This window comes from Coregonus clupeaformis, chromosome 26 (assembly GCF_020615455.1).
Source record: "Coregonus clupeaformis isolate EN_2021a chromosome 26, ASM2061545v1, whole genome shotgun sequence".
NCBI lineage: Eukaryota > Metazoa > Chordata > Actinopteri > Salmoniformes > Salmonidae > Coregonus > Coregonus clupeaformis.
The window spans coordinates 50,746,433-50,768,323 of NC_059217.1; the positions used below are offsets into that span (position 1 = coordinate 50,746,433).

Here is a 21,891-nt window from a genome sequence, read left to right on the forward strand (position 1 = left end):
GCACAGGTGAAACTGTGAATAGTCTTGGAGTGGCACAGATGTGATGCACTCACTGTACAAGTGTAGGTTAAGCGAAAGCAAAACATAACATAGCACACCCTAAAACCAATCTGGAACACAAAGGTCCTGTCTCAATCTTCAACATGTCAACGGGTGCTGAAGGTGGGTGTGGTGTATGAATCAGGCGCAGGACGCAGAGGCTCAGTCCAAAGGCTTTAGTGCAAAATTCACAAAAGACATAAGCACAATAAGCCCGAAGGCGAATACACGGCGCACACAGGCGACAAAACAAACGTCGCACTAACATGTGCAAAAGAACCTCTCCAAAACACTGGAGGGAAAATAGTAGCTCCAACACGAAACAGAATAGCAATCACACACAAACACAGACACACACAACGAGAACTAAATAGAACACTAACGAGGACTAACTAGACACAGGTGTACAACATCAAGACCAAACCAAACGAACATGAAACATAGATCGGTGGCAGCTAGTACTCCGGGGACGACGACCGCCGAAGCCTGCCCGAACCAGGAGGAGGAGCAGCCTCGGGCCGAAACCGTGACAGTACCCCCCCTTGACGCGCGGCTCCAGCCGTGCGCCGACCCCGGCCTCGGGACGACCAGGAGGACGCGGAGCAGGGTGCGCGGGATGGTCCCGGTGGAACTCCGACAGGAGAGATGGGTCTAGGATGTCCCTCCGCGGCACCCAGCACCGCTCCTCCGGGCCGTACCCCTCCCACTCCACGAGATACTGGAGACCCCCCATCCGGCGTCTGGAGTCCAAGATGGACCGAACGGTGTACGCCGGAGCCCCTCGATGTCCAATGGGGGCGGAGGAGTCTCTCCTATCTCATTGTCCTGGAGTGGACCAGCTACCACCGGCCTGAGAAGAGACACATGGAACGAGGGGTTAATATTCTTATATTCAACAGGTAGATGTAACCTATAACACACCTCGTTCAATCTTCTCAGGACTTTAAAGGGCCCCACAAACCGCCGACCCAGCTTCCGGCAGGGCAGGCGGAGAGGTAGGTTTCTGGTAGAGAGCCAGACTCGATCTCCGGGTGCGTACACCGGCCCCTCACTGCGGTGGAGATCGGCGCTCGCCTTGTGACGACGGACGGCCCGCTGCAGGTGGACGTGGGCAGCGTTCCACGTCTCTTCCGAGCGCCTCATCCAATCATCCACCGCAGGGGCCTCGATCTGGCTCTGCTGCCACGGTGCCAGAACCGGCTGGTAACCTAATACACATTGGAAAGGGGTTAGGTTGGTAGAGGAGTGGCGGAGAGAGTTCTGGGCCATCTCGGCCCAGGGAATGTAACGCGCCCACTCCTCAGGCCGGTCCTGGCAATACGACCTCAGAAACCTACCCACATCCTGGTTGACACGTTCTACCTGCCCGTTACTCTCCGGGTGGTACCCCGAGGTAAGGCTAACCGAGACCCCCAAACGCTCCATAAACGCTCTCCACACCCGGGAGGTAAACTGGGGGCCTCGATCAGACACTATATCCTCGGGGACCCCGTAATGCCGGAAGACGTGGGTAAATAGGGCCTCAGCGGTCTGTAGGGCAGTAGGAAGACCCGACATAGGGAGAAGACGACAGGCCTTAGAGAACCGGTCCACAACGACCAGGATGGTGGTATTCCCCTGAGAGAGGGGAAGGTCTGTTACAAAATCCACCGAGAGGTGGGACCATGGTCGTTGTGGAACGGGTAGGGGCTGTAACTTACCCCTGGGCAGATGTCGGGGCGCCTTACACTGGGCGCACACCGAGCAGGAGGAGACGTAAACCCTCACATCCCTAGCCAAAGTAGGCCACCAGTATTTAGTGCTAAGGCAATGCACTGTCCGGCCAATACCCGGATGTCCAGAGGAGGGTGACGTGTGAGCCCAGTAGATGAGTCGATCCCGAATCTCGAGCGGAACGTACCTCCGACCCTCAGGACATTGTGGAGGGCTGGGGTCGGTACGCAACGCTCGCTCGATCTCGGCATCGACCTCCCACACCACCGGTGCCACAAGGCAAGACTCCGGTAGTATGGGAGTAGGCTCAACGGACCTCTCCTCCGTGTCGTACCGCCGGGACAGTGCATCTGCCTTACCATTCTGGGACCCAGGGATGTACGTGATTTTAAATACGAACCTGGTGAGAAACATACTCCATCGAGCCTGGCGAGGGTTCAGTCTCCTCGCTGCCCGGATGTACTCCAGGTTCCGATGGTCAGTCAAAATGAGGAAAGGGTGTTGAGCACCCTCAAGCCAATGCCTCCACACCTTAAGGGCTTGAACTACAGCTAACAGCTCCCTGTCCCCAACGTCATAGTTACGCTCCGCCGGGCTGAGCTTTTTGGAGTAAAAAGCACAGGGGCGGAGTTTAGGTGGCGAGCCGGACCGTTGAGAGAGAACGGCCCCTATACCAGCCTCAGACGCGTCCACCTCAACCTGAAAGGGAATTTTGGGATCCGGATGCGCCAGCACCGGAGCCGACGTAAACAGGTCCTTCAGTCTCCCAAAGGCCCTGTCCGCATCAGCTGACCACTGCAGGCGCACCGGACCCCCTTTCAGAAGGGACGTGATGGGAGCTGCCACCTGTCCAAAACCCCGGATAAACCTCCGGTAGTAATTTGCAAAGCCCAAGAACTGCTGCACCTCTTTTACAGTGGTTGGAGTTTGCCAATTACGCACAGCGGACACACGATCCACCTCCATTCTCACCCCTGACGCGGACAACCGATAACCCAAAAAGGAGACCGACTCCTGGAAAAACAGACATTTCTCTGCCTTGACATATAGGTCGTGCTCCAACAGCCTCCTCAATACACGTCGCACCAGGGTTACATGCTCGGCTCGGGTAGACGAATACACCAGAATATCATCAATGTACACGACCACCCCTTGTCCCTGCATATCCCGGAAAATGTCATCTACGAAGGATTGGAAGACTGATGGAGCATTCATCAACCCATATGGCATGACAAGATACTCGAAATGACCTGACGTGGTACTAAACGCTGTTTTCCATTCATCGCCCTCCCTAATGCGCACCAAGTTATACGCGCTCCTGAGATCCAATTTTGTGAAAAACCGCGCCCCATGCAATGACTCCATCATGGTCGCAATCAGAGGGAGTGGATAACTGTATTTCACAGTAATCTGATTTGAGACCACGGTAATCAATGCACGGGCGCAACCCTCCATCTTTCTTTTTCACAAAAAAGAAACTCGAAGAGGCGGGGGAAGTGGAAGGCCGAATGTATCCCTGTCTCAAAGATTCGGCTATGTAAGTATCCATAGCTTTTCTCTCCTCTTGAGACAAAGGATACACATGGCTCCGTGGGAGCGCTGCTCCTGCCTGGAGATCAATCGCACAATCCCCCTGTCTATGGGGAGGCAACTGCGTCGCCCTAGTTTTGCTAAACACGAGCTAAATCCCCATATTCAGGCGGAATGTGCAGTGCGGGCACTTGGTTTGGACTTTCCACCGAAGTCGCCCCCACGGAAACACCCAGACATCGCCCCTCACACTGAGCAGACCACCCATCGAGAGCCCTCTGTTGCCACGAAATAGCAGGGTTATGGGTGCTTAACCAGGGAATTCCCAGCACCACTGGGTACGCAGGAGAGTCGATCAGATACAGCTGTATAGTCTCTTCATGACCCCCCTGCGCACACATCCTAAGTGGCGCTGTGACTTCCCCCTGATCAACCCCGATCCCAACGGGCGGCTATCTAAGGCATGAACGGGAAAAGGTTTGTCAACAGGTAGGAGAGGGATCCCTAACTCTAAACAAAACTTTCGATCAACAAAATTCCCAGCTGCGCCTGAATCTACTAGCGCCTTATGCTGGGAATGAGGTGCAACCTGTGGAAAACCAACAGGTATACAAAAGTGCGCAACAGAAAGCTCTGGGTAAGTGGGGCGTCTACTCACCTGGGAGGCCCCCCCAGTGCGTGGCCTGTTGTCTTCTCCCCGGAGAACCCTCCCCAGCACCTGGCCGCAGTGTGCCCTCCACGACCGCACTTGGTGCAGGAGACAGGCCCCCTCGGGCTCTTCCTCCTCCGTTCTCTAGCGCCGGCACCCCCGAGCTCCATAGGGCTCGGCTCGGAGGTGCCGGAGGGCGGAATGGACGGACCCCCCTCGGGGACGTCCCACGGGTGGCCAGCAGGGTGTCTAAACGGATGGACATATCGACCAACTGGTCGAAAGTCAGATGGGTATCCCTGCAGGCCAACTCCCGTTGAACGTCCTCCCGGAGGCTACACCGAAAATGGTCGATGAGAGCCCGTTCATTCCACCCTGCATCCGCCGCTAGAGTCCGGTACTCTAAAGCAAACGCCTGTGCGCTCCTCCTCCCCTGTCTCAAGTGGACTAGCCGCTCCCCGCCGCTTTGCCCTCAGGTGGATGGTCAAACACGGCCTTGAAGCGGCGGGAGAACTCGGCGTAGGAGATGGTGTTGGCGTCCATCTTCCTCCACTCAGCGTTAGCCCACTCCAACGCCTTTCCCGAGAGACAGGAGATGAGGACGGAAACGCTCTCGTGTCCCGAGGGCACCGGGTGTACAGTGGCCAGGTAGAGCTCCACCTGCAGGAGGAACCCCTGACACCCGGCAGCTGTTCCGTCATACGCCCTCGGGAGCGAGAGCCGAATCCTCCTGGGTTCCGGACCTGGGACTGGTGGACCGGCCGATGGGGTGGGTAGGGTAGGTGGAGGTGTGGGTACCCTGCTGGCTTCCCATCGGTGCAAGGTGTTGATCACGTCCTGTAGAGCGAACTCCAGTTGTCTTATCTGGCCATCTTGCCCACGGATATGCTCCTCGAGCGACACAGGCGTCACTGCCGATCCTGCTGATTCCATGGTGGTGTGTGATTCTGTCAACGGGTGCTGAAGGTGGGTGTGGTGTATGAATCAGGCGCAGGACGCAGAGGCTCAGTCCAAAGGCTTTAGTGCAAAATTCACAAAAGACATAAGCACAATAAGCCCGAAGGCGAATACACGGCGCACACAGGCGACAAAACAAACGTCGCACTAACATGTGCAAAAGAACCTCTCCAAAACAATGGAGGGAAAATAGTAGCTCCAACACGAAACAGAATAGCAATCACACACAAACACAGACACACACAACGAGAACTAAATAGAACACTAACGAGGACTAACTAGACACAGGTGTACAACATCAAGACCAAACCAAACGAACATGAAACATAGATCGGTGGCAGCTAGTACTCCGGGGACGACGACCGCCGAAGCCTGCCCGAACCAGGAGGAGGAGCAGCCTCGGCCGAAACCGTGACACAACACAAATGTTAAATCTGGATGCTAACACTTTATAACTCATGAATAAGCCTTTATAAATGTTTATATATATATTTATAAATGCTTATAAATCATTTTATTAATTTTTGAAGCAAAGTTCTAAATGCTATAAGTTTTTACAAGAATGAACTATTCAATAGTTAATTTCTAATCATTTATTAGTGATTATTCATGATAGGTGCCAATCTGTTCTGATAAATGGTTCAGAAACATGTAGAGTTACCACTTTCACCCTAAATAGCATACAGAACTTTATCAACAGATGTCCCAGAAACATTATACACCATTAGATAATCAGACATAATCAGGAACCATGACCTCTGGCAGTGGCAACACACAAAAAAACAACAAAGCCAACTGGGACAGAGAAAATGTAATTGTATTGGTTGCGTACACAGATTTGCAGATATCGCAGGTGCAGCGAAATGCTTGTGTTTCTAGCTCCAACAGTGCAGTAATACCTAGCAATAAAAGCAATACACACAATCCAGAAATGTTTTTATTAAGAAACCAGCTTGTTTTGATACACACTGTAGAAACGTAAAAACACAACAGACAGGACCATGGGTGAAATCCACAGAGCAAGAGATGGGTTGACCGTTCAAGAAAAATATAGAGAAGGACCAATGAAGAGGAGATGGAGAAGGCAGGGAACACCCATTGAATTAAGTGAAGAAACCTGATCAGAATAGGCTTCACTGGAGGTCATTTGCTCTACTAGGAGCTAAAAAATAATAAATTAAGTAAAAGTGTTTTGTGTAGGTGTAATGGTGTGGGTGTAGTTCTCTTCCTACCTACCTGAGTCAGCTCTAAAGCCTCCAATTGTCAGCACAACCCAAGTGAGGGGGAAAACCAGTTTGCAATACAGCCACATTGTCCTTCACGCAACTGCCGTACTCCAGTGTTAATCCTCAGGTCTTTCTGTCGATGTTTGTCTCAGCTGCTCCCATATGTCTCTTTTCTGGATATTTCACCACCACCAGCAAGATGGTTCCAGAGAACTAAAATGCAAATTCATGGACACTGTAAATAAAAGAGGTCTGTTTTCCATTGGTGCATCATGCAAATGTATGACACTCATAGCTAGTGTGTGTGTTTACTTTAAGAGCCTTGCTCAAGGGCACAATTGGATCCGGCACCATCAGTCCCTGGCATATAGGCTATGTATTATGTTTCTCCGGGTAACCGGCAACATCTTGTGGACCATTTGCTATGTTGTGGACTGGTCATCATAAATTCCTAATGTGGGGACACATTTAAATCAGTTGTAATGTTATTGTTTACAAATTATACGGTACCACCACAGATTATACAACTTGATTTGTGATTAACATAATATGTGGATGGTGTGTCTATTTTTATTTTTTATTTTTATTAATATTACAGAGTTTGAAGTGAGGCTATGAGTAACTGGGAATTTAGTCTGAATTTTTAAACGTATTTGTCGTAGGACAAGGTTTGGCACATTTCACTCCCTATAGAAAAACGTAATCCCATTGAAGTTGAACTTTAAAATGGTTAAACAAGGTTAGGAAGAATTAGGGATCCCATCTGATTTCTTTAAGAGACGTCTGGAAACTGTGTGTCAGGATTTTGTGGCCATTTACACAGATGGTTCAAAAGATCCAAGGACGGGACGTACTGGGTCAGCATTTGTAGTGCAGGAATGTGGGGTGGAAGTCAGGAAAAGTATTACAGATCATCTGGCTGTCTATGGCGGAGCTGATGGACATACTGTTGGCCGTGCAGTGGGTGGAGGAAGTCAAACAAGACAGAGTAGTTATTTGCTCTGATTCATGTGCAGTGTTAATGAGTCTCCAGTCCTTTAGCTCACGTAGCAGACAAGACCTGCTTTATAATAATAAAATAATAATATGCCATTTAGCAGACGCTTTTATCCAAAGCGACTTACAGTCATGCGTGCATACATTTTAGTGTATGGGTGGTCCCGGGGATCGAACCCACTACCTTGGCGTTACAAGCGCCGTGCTCTACCAGTTGAGCTACAGAGGACCACAAACACATGGCAGGAGGTGCTACAAACACATGGCAGGATTAAACAGATGGGTATTCAGATAAGATTTACTTGGGTCCCAGCCCATGTGGGGGTGGAGGGGAACGAGGCAGTAGATGAACAGGCTAAACAAGCACTTAGTAGTGGGGATGTTGATCTTGAAGTTTCAATGAGCAAGGCAGAGGCAAAAAGACTGATATATACAGTGATGGTGCAGAGATGGTAGGAGCAGTGGAATAGAGATAATAAAGGAAGGCATTTATTTCAAGTACAGAGGAAAGTCGGGGAGGGGAGGGCGGCAGGAAGGGACAGAAGAGAGGAGGCTATTTTTACAAGATTAAGGGTGGGACACAGCCTGTTGAACAAGACATTAAATGTGATAGGAAAGCATCCAACAGGAAAGTGTGATTATTGTCAGGTAACAGGAGCATGTATTGCTACAGTGTGGGCAGTATCAGAGGGAAAGAGAGAGGATGAGATCTAGTATGAGGGAGAAGGGGATACAGGAAATTAGTTTAAAGAGTATATTGAGTAGAACGTCATTAGATATAGTCTCAAATATTTTGTTATCTTTTTTAAGAGCAACGGGGCTGGCAGGTAGGATTTAGTTTCTCCCGGTCTCTGGCTCACACTCCAGTACAGTAGGTGGCGGTAATGCACCATAACGTTAGATGCCAACCGCCGATTAACCCCACTGAAGAAGAAGACGAAGAAGACGATAATAATAATAATAATAATAATAATAATAATAATGATTTCGGTTAGAGTTTAGGGTAGGGACTTCCCGAGCATTCCGGCTAGCACTAACCCTTTGACATTTTCACTTATCACTCGTCTACTAGCTAACAGGAACCTGATCCAGTAACCTCGCATAAGTATTCTTTCTCACTTCACCTCCAGGTCTGCTATATTCTAACGTAAGAGCTAAGAAATTGATTTGTCTTTCTAAAATTAAAAAGTATCTTCCCGGGATAACGAATCAAGTTAGAACCAGAGCAGAACCAGCTAGCTAACTAATAATGGAGCGGGACCGCTAATTTAACTAGATAGCTAACTAGCCATAAAAAAGAGGGCAGATTAACTGCTTTTGCTAATAACACAGTTGAGAACTTGTTTTAGCTAGCTAATGTTGAGCCTTTGTGATGTAGATTTGAATGGTGGTAATATCAGACAGCTTATGTTCTTCAGCACGATCAGACCGAAGGGGAGAGAAAAGATATCAGACTTTGCAAATGAAAAGGGATTGTTCAGGATGTATATCGTTCTGTAATGTTAGTTATTAACCTTGTGATCATCTTGAAGTTGGAGTTTACCCAGAACAGTCCAATTAAAACAAAATATTGCAATTGTAATGTGAGCTTTTGAAAGTTCACCAGTCATGAACAAGTACACGTTTTGTAGATAGAGGTTCTGAGTTGTATTGTAAGTGTGACAGGTTAAAGGACATATTCATAGCCTGTTATACACTAAAAAGTATTAGTAAGTTCATGGTATGTAAGGATCTTAAAATATCTAAGGTTAAAAAGATCATGCATTCAGTACTAGTTCATAGAGATTGATAAAATTCATAAATGTGTTAAAATCCGTCAAGTGTAAAAGGGTAAATATTGTAAGAGGAATGTGTAAACGTTATATTGACTACTTTATTTTGTGGTGCCTAATTTAAGGGTAAAAGGGTTAATCTGGGATCTACTAAATGCTCTTAATCTATGAGCCTGAGATCGATTGCTCTGGTCTCCACCCAACTTTCTGGGGAAATCGCGGTCTTTTTCTCATTACACTAAAGTTTTCAGTGAGGAAACAACTGCGTCACTTTCGTGATTATTTCTCCCCTTTTTCAGGGGCGTAACATTTTGGAGGCTCCGCTGAGATTGCTGCTCAGATGTCCGGCTTCCACATCCTGGTCGCTGAATTCTGAGCCAGCTAAATCCCTACATAACAACCCAGGCAGGCTGCAGTGAGGAAAGTGTTGCTGTTCGAGGGGAGCTGGAAGTTGGTGGTTAAGTACGTGTCAACTGAGGCCGTTGAGAGACCATCAGAGACAGTAAGGACCATCTAATTCAGAGTCAACTCCTGCACAGTAAAGGTTCCTCCTGACCTGTCAACATGACAACCGCCTTGGAAGAACTACAGGAAGAGGTAGTAGGAGAATTGCAAACCCTGACTAAAGACAAGTTACTAGACGTATGTGATTTCCTTGACATATCAGGCGAACAGAGAAGAGTTATTCAAGACAAATCCCGCATATCATTGATGACTCACATTATGATGTTCCTTGAAAGAGAGGAAGTTGCAGAGTTAGAAGATGGCGGCATGTCGGAATTATTGTTACTTAAAGACAAAATGACAGAGATGATCAGTGGCATAGATAGCAAGACAGGGCAAACTGACCATGATATTGAAACAGCCAGAACACATCACATAATAGAGGGACTGAGAACTGTAACCCCACAACAAGGGGGTGGGAAATGAGCAGAGTACTGCAGACAAAGCCAGTGATTCCCCTGCCCATCTTCAGAGGAGTATGCAGCTCTCACCCAGTGCACAGCCCGGCTCATACTGGCGCAAAGAGTTAAACATTTCTGGTCAGATAGGTGAACCGGGCCAGAAAGATAAACTGACTTTTTCCAGCCTTGCCCATCAGATTGAGAATGGACTTAACAGAGGCTATCCTGAGGTAGAAATAGTAGACGCAGTAATCAGGGCTATTTCTCCAGGCTCACAGCTACGCAGCTACTTGGAAGGTAAACCCCAGCTAACTCTTCCCACACTTAGATGCATCCTGCGTTCCCACTTCCAAGAGAAGAGTGCAACAGAGCTTTACAAACAGCTAGCTTCAGAAGTACAGCATAGCAAGGAGACCCCTCAAAGCTTCCTGATGCACGTCTTAGATTTGAGGCAGAAAGTACTATTTGCTTCCCAGGAGTCAGAATCAGGGCTTAAGTATGACCCTGCCCTAGTCCAGCGCATGTGTTTACACACAGTCCTTACAGGTCTCCAGAGTGACAGTATCAGGATAGACATGCAGCCTCTCCTGCTTGATAGCGAAACATCAGATGAGGTTTTGCTAGAGAAGCTTAACATTGCTTGTGCTAATGAGTTAGAAAGACGAAACAAAAAGCGTTTTAATGCCCCACAGCCTGCTACAACTGTAAGTGTAGTCCAGTTAGAAGATACGCCATCTGCAAAGTGTCCTGTGAAGGAAGCCAAAGCTAAGATACCCGCAGAACTGTTAACAGAGTTAGCTGAACTTAAGACAGGTGTAGCTTCCCTAAAAGGTCTCAGTGCCGAGATTGCTCAGATTAAGGAGACATTACAGCAGCCTATGTTTCAGTCATCGCCTTATGCCCATGCCCCGCTTCCAGTTAGGAGGCCAGATAGGGACCCCCAGCCACCTGTTTCCCAGCAGCAGTATTACAGCAACTACAGTCAGCCCCAAGCACCTGACCCTGCGCAGTATCAATATGCACCTAACCTGTATACCAACCGCTCTGCTCAAGCTCCAAGGAGGTGTTTTGTCTGCCAGCAGGCCAGAACAGATGCACGCTGCACACACTGCTTCCGATGTGGGAGTGGAGAACATTTTCAAGCTGGATGTAAAATCCGGGGAGTCAGACCATCCAAAGAGGCCCCTTTAAACGGGGAAGGGTTACCGCTGAGGGACAAGTGTTAACCGTAGCTACCAAAAAGTCCCAGAAATGTGCAAATTGTGCCAGAGAAGAGTCATTTGAGAACCTGAAACAATGTTCATCATGTAAAGAGACACTGTACTGTTCCAAAGGATGTCAAAACCAACATTGGACTAAACATAAGGAAAAATGCACTCACCTGAAAATTGACTCTACCTGTGAAAAGCTTTCCTGTACAGAAGAAAATGCCCACTCTTTACCATCCCTAGCTCAAGGTTGCCACCCCCATAAGGTCACCTCGCTAGTCGGTAGACAGTGCCTTGTTGAGTGTCACCTGAATCGCCACCACCTCCAAGCTCTATGGGACACAGGCTCTCAGGAATCGGTCATTGACGAACGATGGAAAGCGGAATCTCTCCCAAACGCAAGGCTGAGGGATGTTTCAGAAATTCTGGACTCACCTGATGATCTAAGATTGACGGCAGCAAATGGGACTGAAATGCCGTACCTGGGATGGATCGAAACAACTTTTCGGCTAGCCTCTGAAACTGACCAAACGAAGGAACTGATCATCCCAGTGCTGGTAATGAAAGGCTGTCACCTATCTCATCCCATCATAGGTTTCAATGTTATTGAGCACATCCTGACAAGGACCGACAAGACTAAACGGTACAGTACAGTGAAAAAAGCTTTCCCAAGCCTCAAAATAAATAAGGTGAGGGCTTTTATACAGGCTGTTAGCGCAGAACAGACAGATGAATACGCAGTGAAAACCAAGAAAGAGAAGGTTGCTGTACCAAAACACAGTAGCATTCAGATTGAGTGCCGGGTAGCTTCCCAGCCTTTCAAAGATGACATGACAATGCTTTTCCAGCCAGACCTGAACCCGCAGTGGCCAGATGAACTTTAGTTCTTTGACACACTAGTCAGAGTTAAGAAAGGTGTTTTTCCAATTATCATGCTTGATGTCTCTAACCCCACTGACCACGACATTGCCCTGCTAGGACGTACCATAATCGGTACAGTACAAACCATTATGACTGTGTTACCCGCCCAAGTCTTTGAAAAAGCTGTCACCCCAGCCACAGTGAATCACACCAGTGTTCAAACCCCATGTACTGCTACTGAACAGTGGGATCAACCAGTAGGTTTAAGTCACCTAACCGAATAACAGAGAGAGGTTGTTAGGAAAATGCTTAGAGAAGAGTGTCACTCCTTCTCCAGATCAGACAATGACATTGGCTGCATTGAACGATTGAAAATGACTATTTCTCTAAAGGACTCTGAACCAGTCAAGCGCACATACATGTCAGTGCCCAGGCCACTGTATCAGGAGATGAAGGGTTACCTTCATGACCTCATAGCCCAGGGTTGGGTTAGGAAGTCAAACTCTTCATATTCTTCACCTGTCGTTTGCGTTAGGAAGAAGGACGGGACCCTCCGGTTGTGTATAGATTACAGAGACCTGAACAGAAAGACACATCCCGACCGCCAGCCCATCCCTCGGGTCCAGGACATCATGGACAGTTTAGGTGGTAATTCCTGGTTCTCCCTTTTAGATCAGGGAAAAGCATATCACCAAGGGTTCATCTCTGAAGAAAGCAGATCACTGACAGCATTTGTGACCCCATGGGGACTCTATGAGTGGATACGTATGCCATTCGGCCTCATGAACGCTCCTGCAGCTTTTCAGCGTTGTATGGAGGAATGTTTGGAAGGGCTCCGGGACAACATCTGCATTCCTTATCTGGACGACATGCTAGTTTTCAGTAAAACTTTCGACAGCCATGTGAATGATGTGCAAAAGGTTTTGCAGCGTCTCAGAGAGTATGGCATCAAACTCAAGCCAAGTAAGTGTGATCTCTTTAAACCCCAGGTCCGTTATTTGGGCAGAATAGTGTCTGCAGACGGCAGCAAAAGTTGACCCAGCCGATTTTGAAGCAGTAAGAGCATTGAAAGAGATCAGACCACAGACTGTGGGCCAGCTCAGAAAAAATGCTTGGTTTACTCACTTACTACAGACAGTACATCAAAGACTTTTCTAGGAGGGCCAGCTGTCTGTATGACCTCCTGAAAACAGATTCAGAGAAAATACCTGACCACCCACGGAAAGCAAAAACAAAGAAAGTAAGTAATGTGGTGCCCTCAAACAAGCCAATCCTGTGGACTGACCAGCATCAACAGGCACTTGAACAGCTGATTGAGTGTCTGCTTCACCCACCAGTCTTAGGTTTCCCTGACTTCACTCAGCCATTTGTTGTACACACTGATGCGTCACACCAAGGCTTGGGAGCAGTTCTTTATCAAGAGCAAGATGGGAAGCTTAGGGTCATTGCTTATGGCTCTCGAACCTTAACAGCAGCTGAGAAGAACTATCACTACCACTCTGGCAAGCTAGAATTTCTAGCTCTAAAATGGGCAATCACTGATAAGTTCCATGATTATTTGTACTATGCTCCGACCTTCACTGTATACAGTGATAACAACCCGCTCAGCTACATTCTGTCTACTGCAAAACTGAACGCAACCACTTCCAGGTGGGTTGCAGAATTGGCTGATTTCCACTTTACAATAAAGTACAGGCCAGGCAGAGAGAACGGTGATGCAGATGCTTTGTCGAGGATGCCACTGGATGTAGAGTCACTGATGAGAGAATGTTCTGTGGAGCTTCCACCAGACACCATTGCCGCCACTATACAAGCAGTAGAGGTACAGAAAGAGCCTTTTGTGCCTTGGTCAATTTCAGCTGCATCTATGTCAGTATCAGCTGAAGGTGAGACAACTACAGCAACAATCAGCTCGATCCCAAAAGAGGGGATAAGAGAGGCACAAGAGTCTGATCCGGTCATCCGTCCTGTGCTCGATTTCAAGCTGTCTGGTTCCAAACCGCCAGTTAAAGAGCTTAAGGAATTCAGTCCAAAGACAAAATGCCTATTCAGAGAATGGGACAAATTGACAATCGACAGTGATGGTATTCTTTACAGAATCACTACAGCCCGCAAGCAGTTAGTTCTACCAGAGCAGTACAAAGGTAAAGTGATGGAAGAGTTGCACAATAACATGGGACACCAAGGTACTGACCGCACTGTATCACTAGTACGTGACCGCTTCTTCTGGCCTTATATGCAATCTGACATCGAGCACTATGTGACTAAAACTTGTAGCTGTGTCAAGCAGAAAAAGCCAGGCCATGAAACAAGAGCTCCTCTGACAAACATTGTGACAACACAGCCATTTGAACTGGTATGTATAGATTTCCTCCATCTCGACAGATGCAAAGGGGGATATGAGTACATCCTCGTGATTGTTGATAATTTTACACGTTTCACTCAAGCCTACGCCACCACATCAAAGTCAGGAAAAACTGCTGCAAATCTCATCTTCAATGACTTTGCCCTGAAGTTTGGGTTCCCCTCCCGCATCCACCATGACCAAGGGGGAGAATTCGAAAATCAGTTGTTCCATCAGTTAAAGAAACTCAGTGGCATGGCGGGGTCCAGAACAACACCCTACCACCCGATGGGGAACGGTCAAGTGGAACGAATGAACAGAACATTGTTGCAAATGCTAAAGACACTAACTGAGACACAAAAGTCAAACTGGAAGGAGTCTCTAAACAAACTGGTTTATGCCTATAACTGCACCCGTTGCGAAGTGACTGGCTATTCACCATTTTATCTTCTGTTTGGGAGATCACCCAGGCTTCCAGTTGATATGTTCTTTGGATTGTGCACAGAGGCAGGTTCCAGTAACCAGCGAGACTACGTGGAGAACTGGAAACGAGGAATGGAAGAAGCATACGCCATTGCAAATGAAAATGCTCAGAAAGCTGCTGAAAGAAGTAAGAAGTACTATGACACTAAAGTTAGGAGTTCAGTGCTACAGCCTGGCGAGCGAGTTCTGATTCAAAACCTGACACCAAGAGGAGGACCAGGCAAACTCCGTAACTATTGGGAAGATCAAATTCACACAGTAGTGAGACAAATGGGTTCAGACCTGCCGATTTATGAGTTGAGACCAGAAAAGGGTAGGGGACGCTCCAGGGTCCTGCACAGAAACCTGCTCATGTCCTGTGACCACTTACCTTTTGAGAGACAACCAGAAATTACTAAAGATGACAAAAGTAAGAAAAAGAGACATCAGCCTGGATCACAGCCTCTAGATTCTGATGAAGACAGCGGGGATGAATATGACCTTCATCATGAGCCGCTACAGGTCCCCACATCTCCTACAGTACCTGAGAGGTATGCTGAACCAGCGAGAGAGTCGGAAAACAGGCCCCCACCAGTGAAACAAACAGTGGCGGTGCCAGTTCCTGATATGCTACCAGCACAGCCGCTTGTTGAAAATCAGCTGGAGGAGAAAACAACAGTTAAAGAACTGCCTGCTGAGGAGATGAACTTGCCTGCTGAAAATGTGCCTGATGATCGTCCACTAAGTGCCTTTCCTTCATTAACTGCTGCTGCTGAACCTGAGGAACCAGCTTACCAGCTGCCACAAAGAGAGAGACACCCTCCAAGACGTATCACCTATGATCAGCTTGGTATCCCTTCCTGCTACAGTATCCAGCCACAGCCACAGTTGTTCCCTGTCTACCCTGCACCAGGACTGGTTCCATGGCTGCCATCACTACAGCGATATTACCTTCAGCCACCCTACATGTATGGACTTCAGCAAACTTGAGGCCACAGACAGAGTTGACATGTTTGACCATGGACTACTGACTGATTTCACAGACTTTCACGAGACAATTAGCAGACTATGCATATAGATCATTAAAACTGATGGACTGTTGACAATAGTATGAGAAAAAGACTGCTTATGGACTGTTTATACAGCTGGTCAACAGATATGGACTGTGAATATAACTTCTTGGTTCTATTTGAACTGTGAACTTTGACCTCTGCTCAAGGACTAGCTTACAGAAGAGGATTTTCTACGTCCAGTGCTTATAGACTGTTTAAGAAGACAATGTTGGTAATGTTGGGACAACATTTATTTTGTCGGGGAGAGTGTGACAGGTTAAAGGACATATTCATAGCCTGTTATACACTAAAAAGTATTAGTAAGTTCATGGTATGTAAGGATCTTAAAATATCTAAGGTTAAAAAGATCATGCATTCAGTACTAGTTCATAGAGATTGATAAAATTCATAAATGTGTTAAAATCCGTCAAGTGTAAAAGGGTAAATATTGTAAGAGGAATGTGTAAACGTTATATTGACTACTTTATTTTGTGGTGCCTAATTTAAGGGTAAAAGTGTTAATCTGTGATCTACTAAATGCTCTTAATCTATGAGCCTGAGATCGATTGCTCTGGTCTCCACCCAACTTTCTGGGGAAATCGCGGTCTTTTTCTCATTACACTAAAGTTTTCAGTGAGGAACAACTGCGTCACTTTCGTGATTATTTCTCCCCTTTTTCAGGGGTGTAACATAAGCAGTGTAAATTCCATCTAGTCTGGACATGATCTAGGACCACCAGGCTAAATTGTGTCCTTTGTGTTTCCAGGATGCTCCTCCACTTCTGCCCCCAGTGTGGCACCAAGCTGCAGCCTGGCTTCCGGGTCTGCCCCTCTTGTGGGGACAAGCTGCCATGTGCTGTGGACACCACTGGACCCCTGGAGGCTGTGTCCTCTGGAGTCCTTCAGCTTAACGTCACTGATGGCGTAACCAACATTACAGCCAACACTAGCACTCCAGCTACTGGCACAGCTGACTAGCGGGGACGCAGGAGGTATGTGGTCAAGTTGTGGGGGGATTTTTTGCGGTTGACACAGGGTTAAGGGGTTAATCAAAGTGAGTATTGTGCATTTGTTGTTTGTTCCTCAGTGTGTAAGCATTGCCTGTGAATATTTGATTTTGGTTTGTTTTTCTGGAGATGAAGAGTCCACCTGTTTCATGTCTTGTTTTCCTGCAGGCCTCATCTGCGCCACCACCAGCCCTGTGTCGACCCGCCCCCCACTGCGTAGGACCCGTAACTCTGCCCCCACGGCCCGGAGCGAGTAAACTCCTAGTAGTATAGCCAGTCCCCCTGTCACTGCCTCCCCAAAACATGCTGCAGGTACGGGGATGGAGGGACAATATGATTATCATCAGTGGTTATGGGGGGTCAAAGGGATTATCGTAGCCATTGACTGGCATTGGAAATGTAGTTGTGGCACATTGATGCTTGGTTTTCTTTAGCAAATGGGAAACGCGTCCTCCCTATCGGCAGATCAAAGCCCCAAAACAGTGATGTCTCCACGAAGACGACGTACTGTCACCCCAAAAGTGGAACAGATTAAAGAGGAAGCGTCTGTGAAGCTGGCTTCACCTGTCTCTTCACCTCTCCCCAGGTCCCCCTCCACAGGTAAGTCTAAACTACAGCCACTTACTATTAACAAAACACATGACTCCCAACAGCCTGTCCTCATGAGTATGTCCTTTTTTCCTTCCTTGTATGTATGTGCGTATATATGTATGTTCCTGTGTGTGTAGTCAAGGGGAAAGTGAAGAAGGGCAAGCGGGCATGTGCTGTGGAGCCACTGCAGGAAGGGGAGGAGCTTTGTGACACAACAGGCAGGAAGTGGAGGCTGGTGAAACTGTTGAGTCAGAGCGAAGCTGAGCTGTTCTATGGAGGTGAGAGGTCACACTGCACTCTTCTTCAATTCTGGTCCATGGGACCCTCGGGGTGTACAGGCTCTTGTTCCAGGCTAGCACAAAGAAACCTTGATGATTAGTTGACTATTCTCTGATTCAGGTGATTTAGTACTGGGCTGGAACAAAAACCTGCAATAACCTGTGGGCCCCTGAGGGCCAGGTTTGAAGAATACTGTCACACAAGATGGAGTGTCAAATATGGACCATGGTGATTTGATCAGACACTGATTGTTTTCTTGTCTTCAATCTCTCCACAGTCCAGCAGAACGGGCCAGTTGCCAATTCCGGTGACTACAAACACATGCTCAAACTAGTGAGTGTAACTGCACATATTGTGTTCTCTCATACAGAACGATTATGTTGGCTACAGTGGTGCTTTGCGTATTATGTGGTGAATTCTGATGTGTGTTCTTCTGCAGGGAGCTAAAGATGGGAAGTTCTTTAATGAGCAGAACTTCCTACAGAGAGCTGCCAAGCCCTCATCAGGTGAGAGTCAAGCTTTGCCTTCATACACCTGGCCAGCCCTCAGCTTGACTACACCTCTAAACTGACTCTCACCTGACTGGACTACCCATCCACTTGCCTTAGCTATCTACGCATTTTAGTAGATCTGGCTGTACAATAACACATTTGACAGAACTTCTAAAGAATACAAGGCCAAGATTGTTACAAGATCCGCTTGGCAGGAACATCCTTATCTTAATGCAAAGCTGCAAACTGGCATGTGAATGGGCAACTCAGATGGGTCCCTATAGGTGGCATTGTAAGCTGAGAGGGATAGAGTAGGAGGAATTGTTTGGTTTGTGTATGACTGACTTGACTACTAGTGGTGGAGCCCATTGTAGAGGCTCTGTTAGTTACTAATTAACCTTTCTAACTGCTGTGATGCTGTCTCCTCCTAGTTGACAAGTGGATAAAGCACGCCAAGATGGACTTCCTTGGGATTCCTTCCTGTGTAGGATTTGGTCTTCATGCAGACTCCTACAGGTGTGTGTACATTGAGATGTGTGTTTGCTGTGTGCTTGTGCTTATGGGGAATGTGTGTGTTTTCCTTTTGTATGTTTTGAATGTGTACAGTGTTGCGTTTTTGTTTCAGGTTTTTGATTTTCCCCAGCATGGGCCAAACTCTTCAGTCTTTCATGGATGAGGGGGAGGGGATCCTGTCTGAGAAAGTGGTGCTTCAGCTGGCCTGCAGAGTAGTGAGTGCTCTTATAGAGGCCCTGATATGACTTCAAAATAGGATTCCCTATTGGATGTGCTTGCTGTTTAACTCTGCCTTCCTCCCTCTTCTTCCAGTTGGATGTGTTGGTGTTCATCCATGAAAATGAGTATGTTCACGCAGACATCCACGCTGAAAACATCTACATCAGCCCAGCACAACAAACACCGGTCAGAGTGTGTCTGTATAGTTGTGTGTTTGTGTACTTCTGTGTGCTGCCAGACCCCTCTACTATGCTCTTACTCCTGTATATGTGTGTAGGTATACCTTGCAGGGTACTGCCATGCTTTCCGCTACTGTCCTGGTGGCCGGCATGTGGAGTACCGCGAGGGCAGCCGAACACCACATGAAGGAGCCATAGAATTTATAAGCCTGGAGTCTCACAGGGGAGCAGGTGAGTCATCCTGCGGCCTGTCAATCATCCGCAGTTCTTCAGATACTGTGGAGGAGGGACAAGTTGCCCCTAACCAACCATAAGTACTTGTGTGTGATCGCACCTCAAGGTCCATCTCGGCGTAGTGACCTGCAGGCTTTGGGCTATTGCATGCTGCGCTGGTACACAGGGGCACTGCCCTGGACCTCCCTCACACACACACCAGCCCGCGTTGCCACGGAGAAGGAGAGGTGAGAGCCTAGGTCCTCACTATGGCAAGAAAGCCATTATGATAATGTTATTCTGTATTTATAAAATGGTAAAGCCTTGCGTGAGTGTCCAATCTTGACCCTTCACTGTAATGATTCAGGTACATGGAGGACGTTCCAGGTCTCCTAAATCACTGCTTCGGACAAAAGAAAGTCTTGAGTAAGTCCAGTTTTCTAGTGATTTGTTTTTTTATGCAGCATAATATGTTTTGTGTGTGCGTGTGATATAATGTATCTGTGTGTACTAAATGATGTATCAGGTGCGCTGCAGGTGTACCTGTCTCAGGTGATGGCTCTGCAGTACTCTGACCAGCCGGACTACAAGGCTCTGAGGGCAGGCCTTAGTGCAGCTCTGCAGAAGCTGGGAGGGTCACTGGAGCAACCCCTAGACCTGCAGGTCAGAACACCCACACACATACTGTACACACACACACACACACACACAACCTCCACTCTATCCCCAAGCTGCAGTTGAGAAAACAGTCAGATGACCACAGAAACCTGAAACCTCCCTCACCGCACAAGTGTGGTGTCCAACATCTTTTAGTTGACATTATGCTCATTACTTTCTCTTACTCCCCCTGCCCCCTTAGCAGGGTCTGGTTAGACCACTCATCCTTACACCACTACCTGTTCAGGTTATCTACTGAACTAATATACACCTCTACACCAGTCTATCTCCCGGTCTGAACGTGTGTTTATCTCTATCTCTCTTCAGATTAAAGCCATTGGAGGAAGATGATCCTTTGGGATGAAAATATACTAATGGGATTTTTAGCCAACTGTTTTTAAAATGCTGACTTCATGACTGTATGTGGCGTGAGTCCTGCTGTGTTTTTTATTCTGCTGGAAGCCACTCAAGGAGGAGCTTGTGAAGGTGTTTCATTATGTTCACTGGAGGTTCAGTGCACACCCCCTCATGGTTATTCCAGGTTAGTGAGCACTGCTGTACTGTGTTATTGTCAGCACTGGTTGGCGATGTGGCAGTGAGTGGGTAGTTAATGTTTAGCCTATACATTTTATAACAAAGACCCTTTGGTCAGGGGGGTAATGATTGTAAGTATAAACATTTGCATTGTTCCAGTTACGTTTTATAGATGTTCATGATATGCATTTTAGGTGATGATCCTGATCACAGGATAATACTTTGTTATTAAAGCGCTTTTATTAATTCACCTGTTTATCTGTATGTACCTAATTTCTTTGGAGTTTCTGGTGTTGATTATGAAACTCTGTTCTCATGTACCCCTGAGTGCACGGGGTCAGTACACTGATGAGTAGATATCATGTCCCAATTCCAAACCAGTTCCCTGCCCATATCCCTAGATCCTTGTTGACCCCCTTCTCAGATCTGGCAGGACTTGATGTTTGATGTGATCAACATGGTGGAAGACCATAGAGGTCATGTATAGAGGCTAGATGGAGCTATACAACACAGACTAGCCAACATGCTCTTGTCACCTCTAGACTTGTGCGTCACTTACGACCCTCCTCTCTGTGTAACAGAGGGTCCCTCCCTAAGGGAACAGTTTCTAGGCCAGGACACTTCCACAGTGGGGACTCCCTGTGAGGCTGCTCGCTATGAAAGAAAGTTTGGCTGCAGATTCATTATAAGGGGGAGAGAACCTTTAAGTCCCAAGAAAGGGGGGAGCAGAGAAATCCTGTTCATTTTCAAAGTTCTGTGGTTATCTTCCTCCTTTTGTAGCCCTCTGCATATATTCCACCCTCCTACCATAAGTTCTTCTGAGAAAATAAACATTTAGAGATGATGTCGGAAATGGTAGGTGTTACATAAAGATGTTAGGCTACCTCTTTAGCCTCTGTGCTGTTATAGGTTAATTGTTTACATGCCTTTTATTTACCTGCATAAGTAAACTCATGATTATACCTCTACTGCCATTCTTTCCAGTTAGACTGGTTTGGATTTCTCCTTGACCAATATGGCTGCCATGTTAACACCTTTCTGGAACTTTGAGGGTTTATGATATAGCCCTTCTAGTAATGTAATAGGATCTCTGTGTGAACCACCATATTGGTGTAAGAAAAAAATTATGTGAAACAGTTCTATATTCAGCACCACATAAGAGGCCACATACTGTGTTGTCATGGAAACAGTACAGCACAGAAACTTTGGCGTCCTAGTTTATGCTGTGGCAGGGTATATTAATCAGACCTGTTGAATAATTCAGTATAGGAAGAACTATGCCCACGCTCAGAGACTGGCAGACCTCTCACAACCCCTCCCTGCACAAAATGCTTACATAACTCAGGTGGTCGCTGCACTTGAGAAGGAAAGGAGGTAGTGCCTTAACGCGCAGACACACACATTAGGGCTATCGCCTACTCTCACACAACCTTGTAATACACGTTGTGTGTGAGGGGAAGAAAGATGTGCTAAAAGTGGTTTATATTGCCCCCTA

The 21,891-nt window shown here is 47.2% G+C and overlaps 1 protein-coding gene across 1 annotated transcript; it reads left to right on the plus strand.

The window, feature by feature from the left end:
- Positions 1–8,075: 8,075 nt before the first annotated feature.
- On the plus strand, positions 8,076–20,646 carry vrk3 (VRK serine/threonine kinase 3). Its single transcript, XM_045207694.1, is given in 15 exon segments — positions 8,076–8,257; positions 16,481–16,749; positions 16,889–17,032; positions 17,186–17,320; positions 17,449–17,589; positions 17,868–17,923; positions 18,030–18,096; positions 18,513–18,597; positions 18,707–18,809; positions 18,907–18,999; positions 19,091–19,223; positions 19,333–19,453; positions 19,573–19,631; positions 19,732–19,868; positions 20,190–20,646. Coding segments are annotated over 14 exon segments (1,566 nt in total). The 5' UTR covers positions 8,076–8,257; position 16,481; the 3' UTR covers positions 20,214–20,646.
- The last annotated feature ends 1,245 nt before the right edge of the window (positions 20,647–21,891 follow it).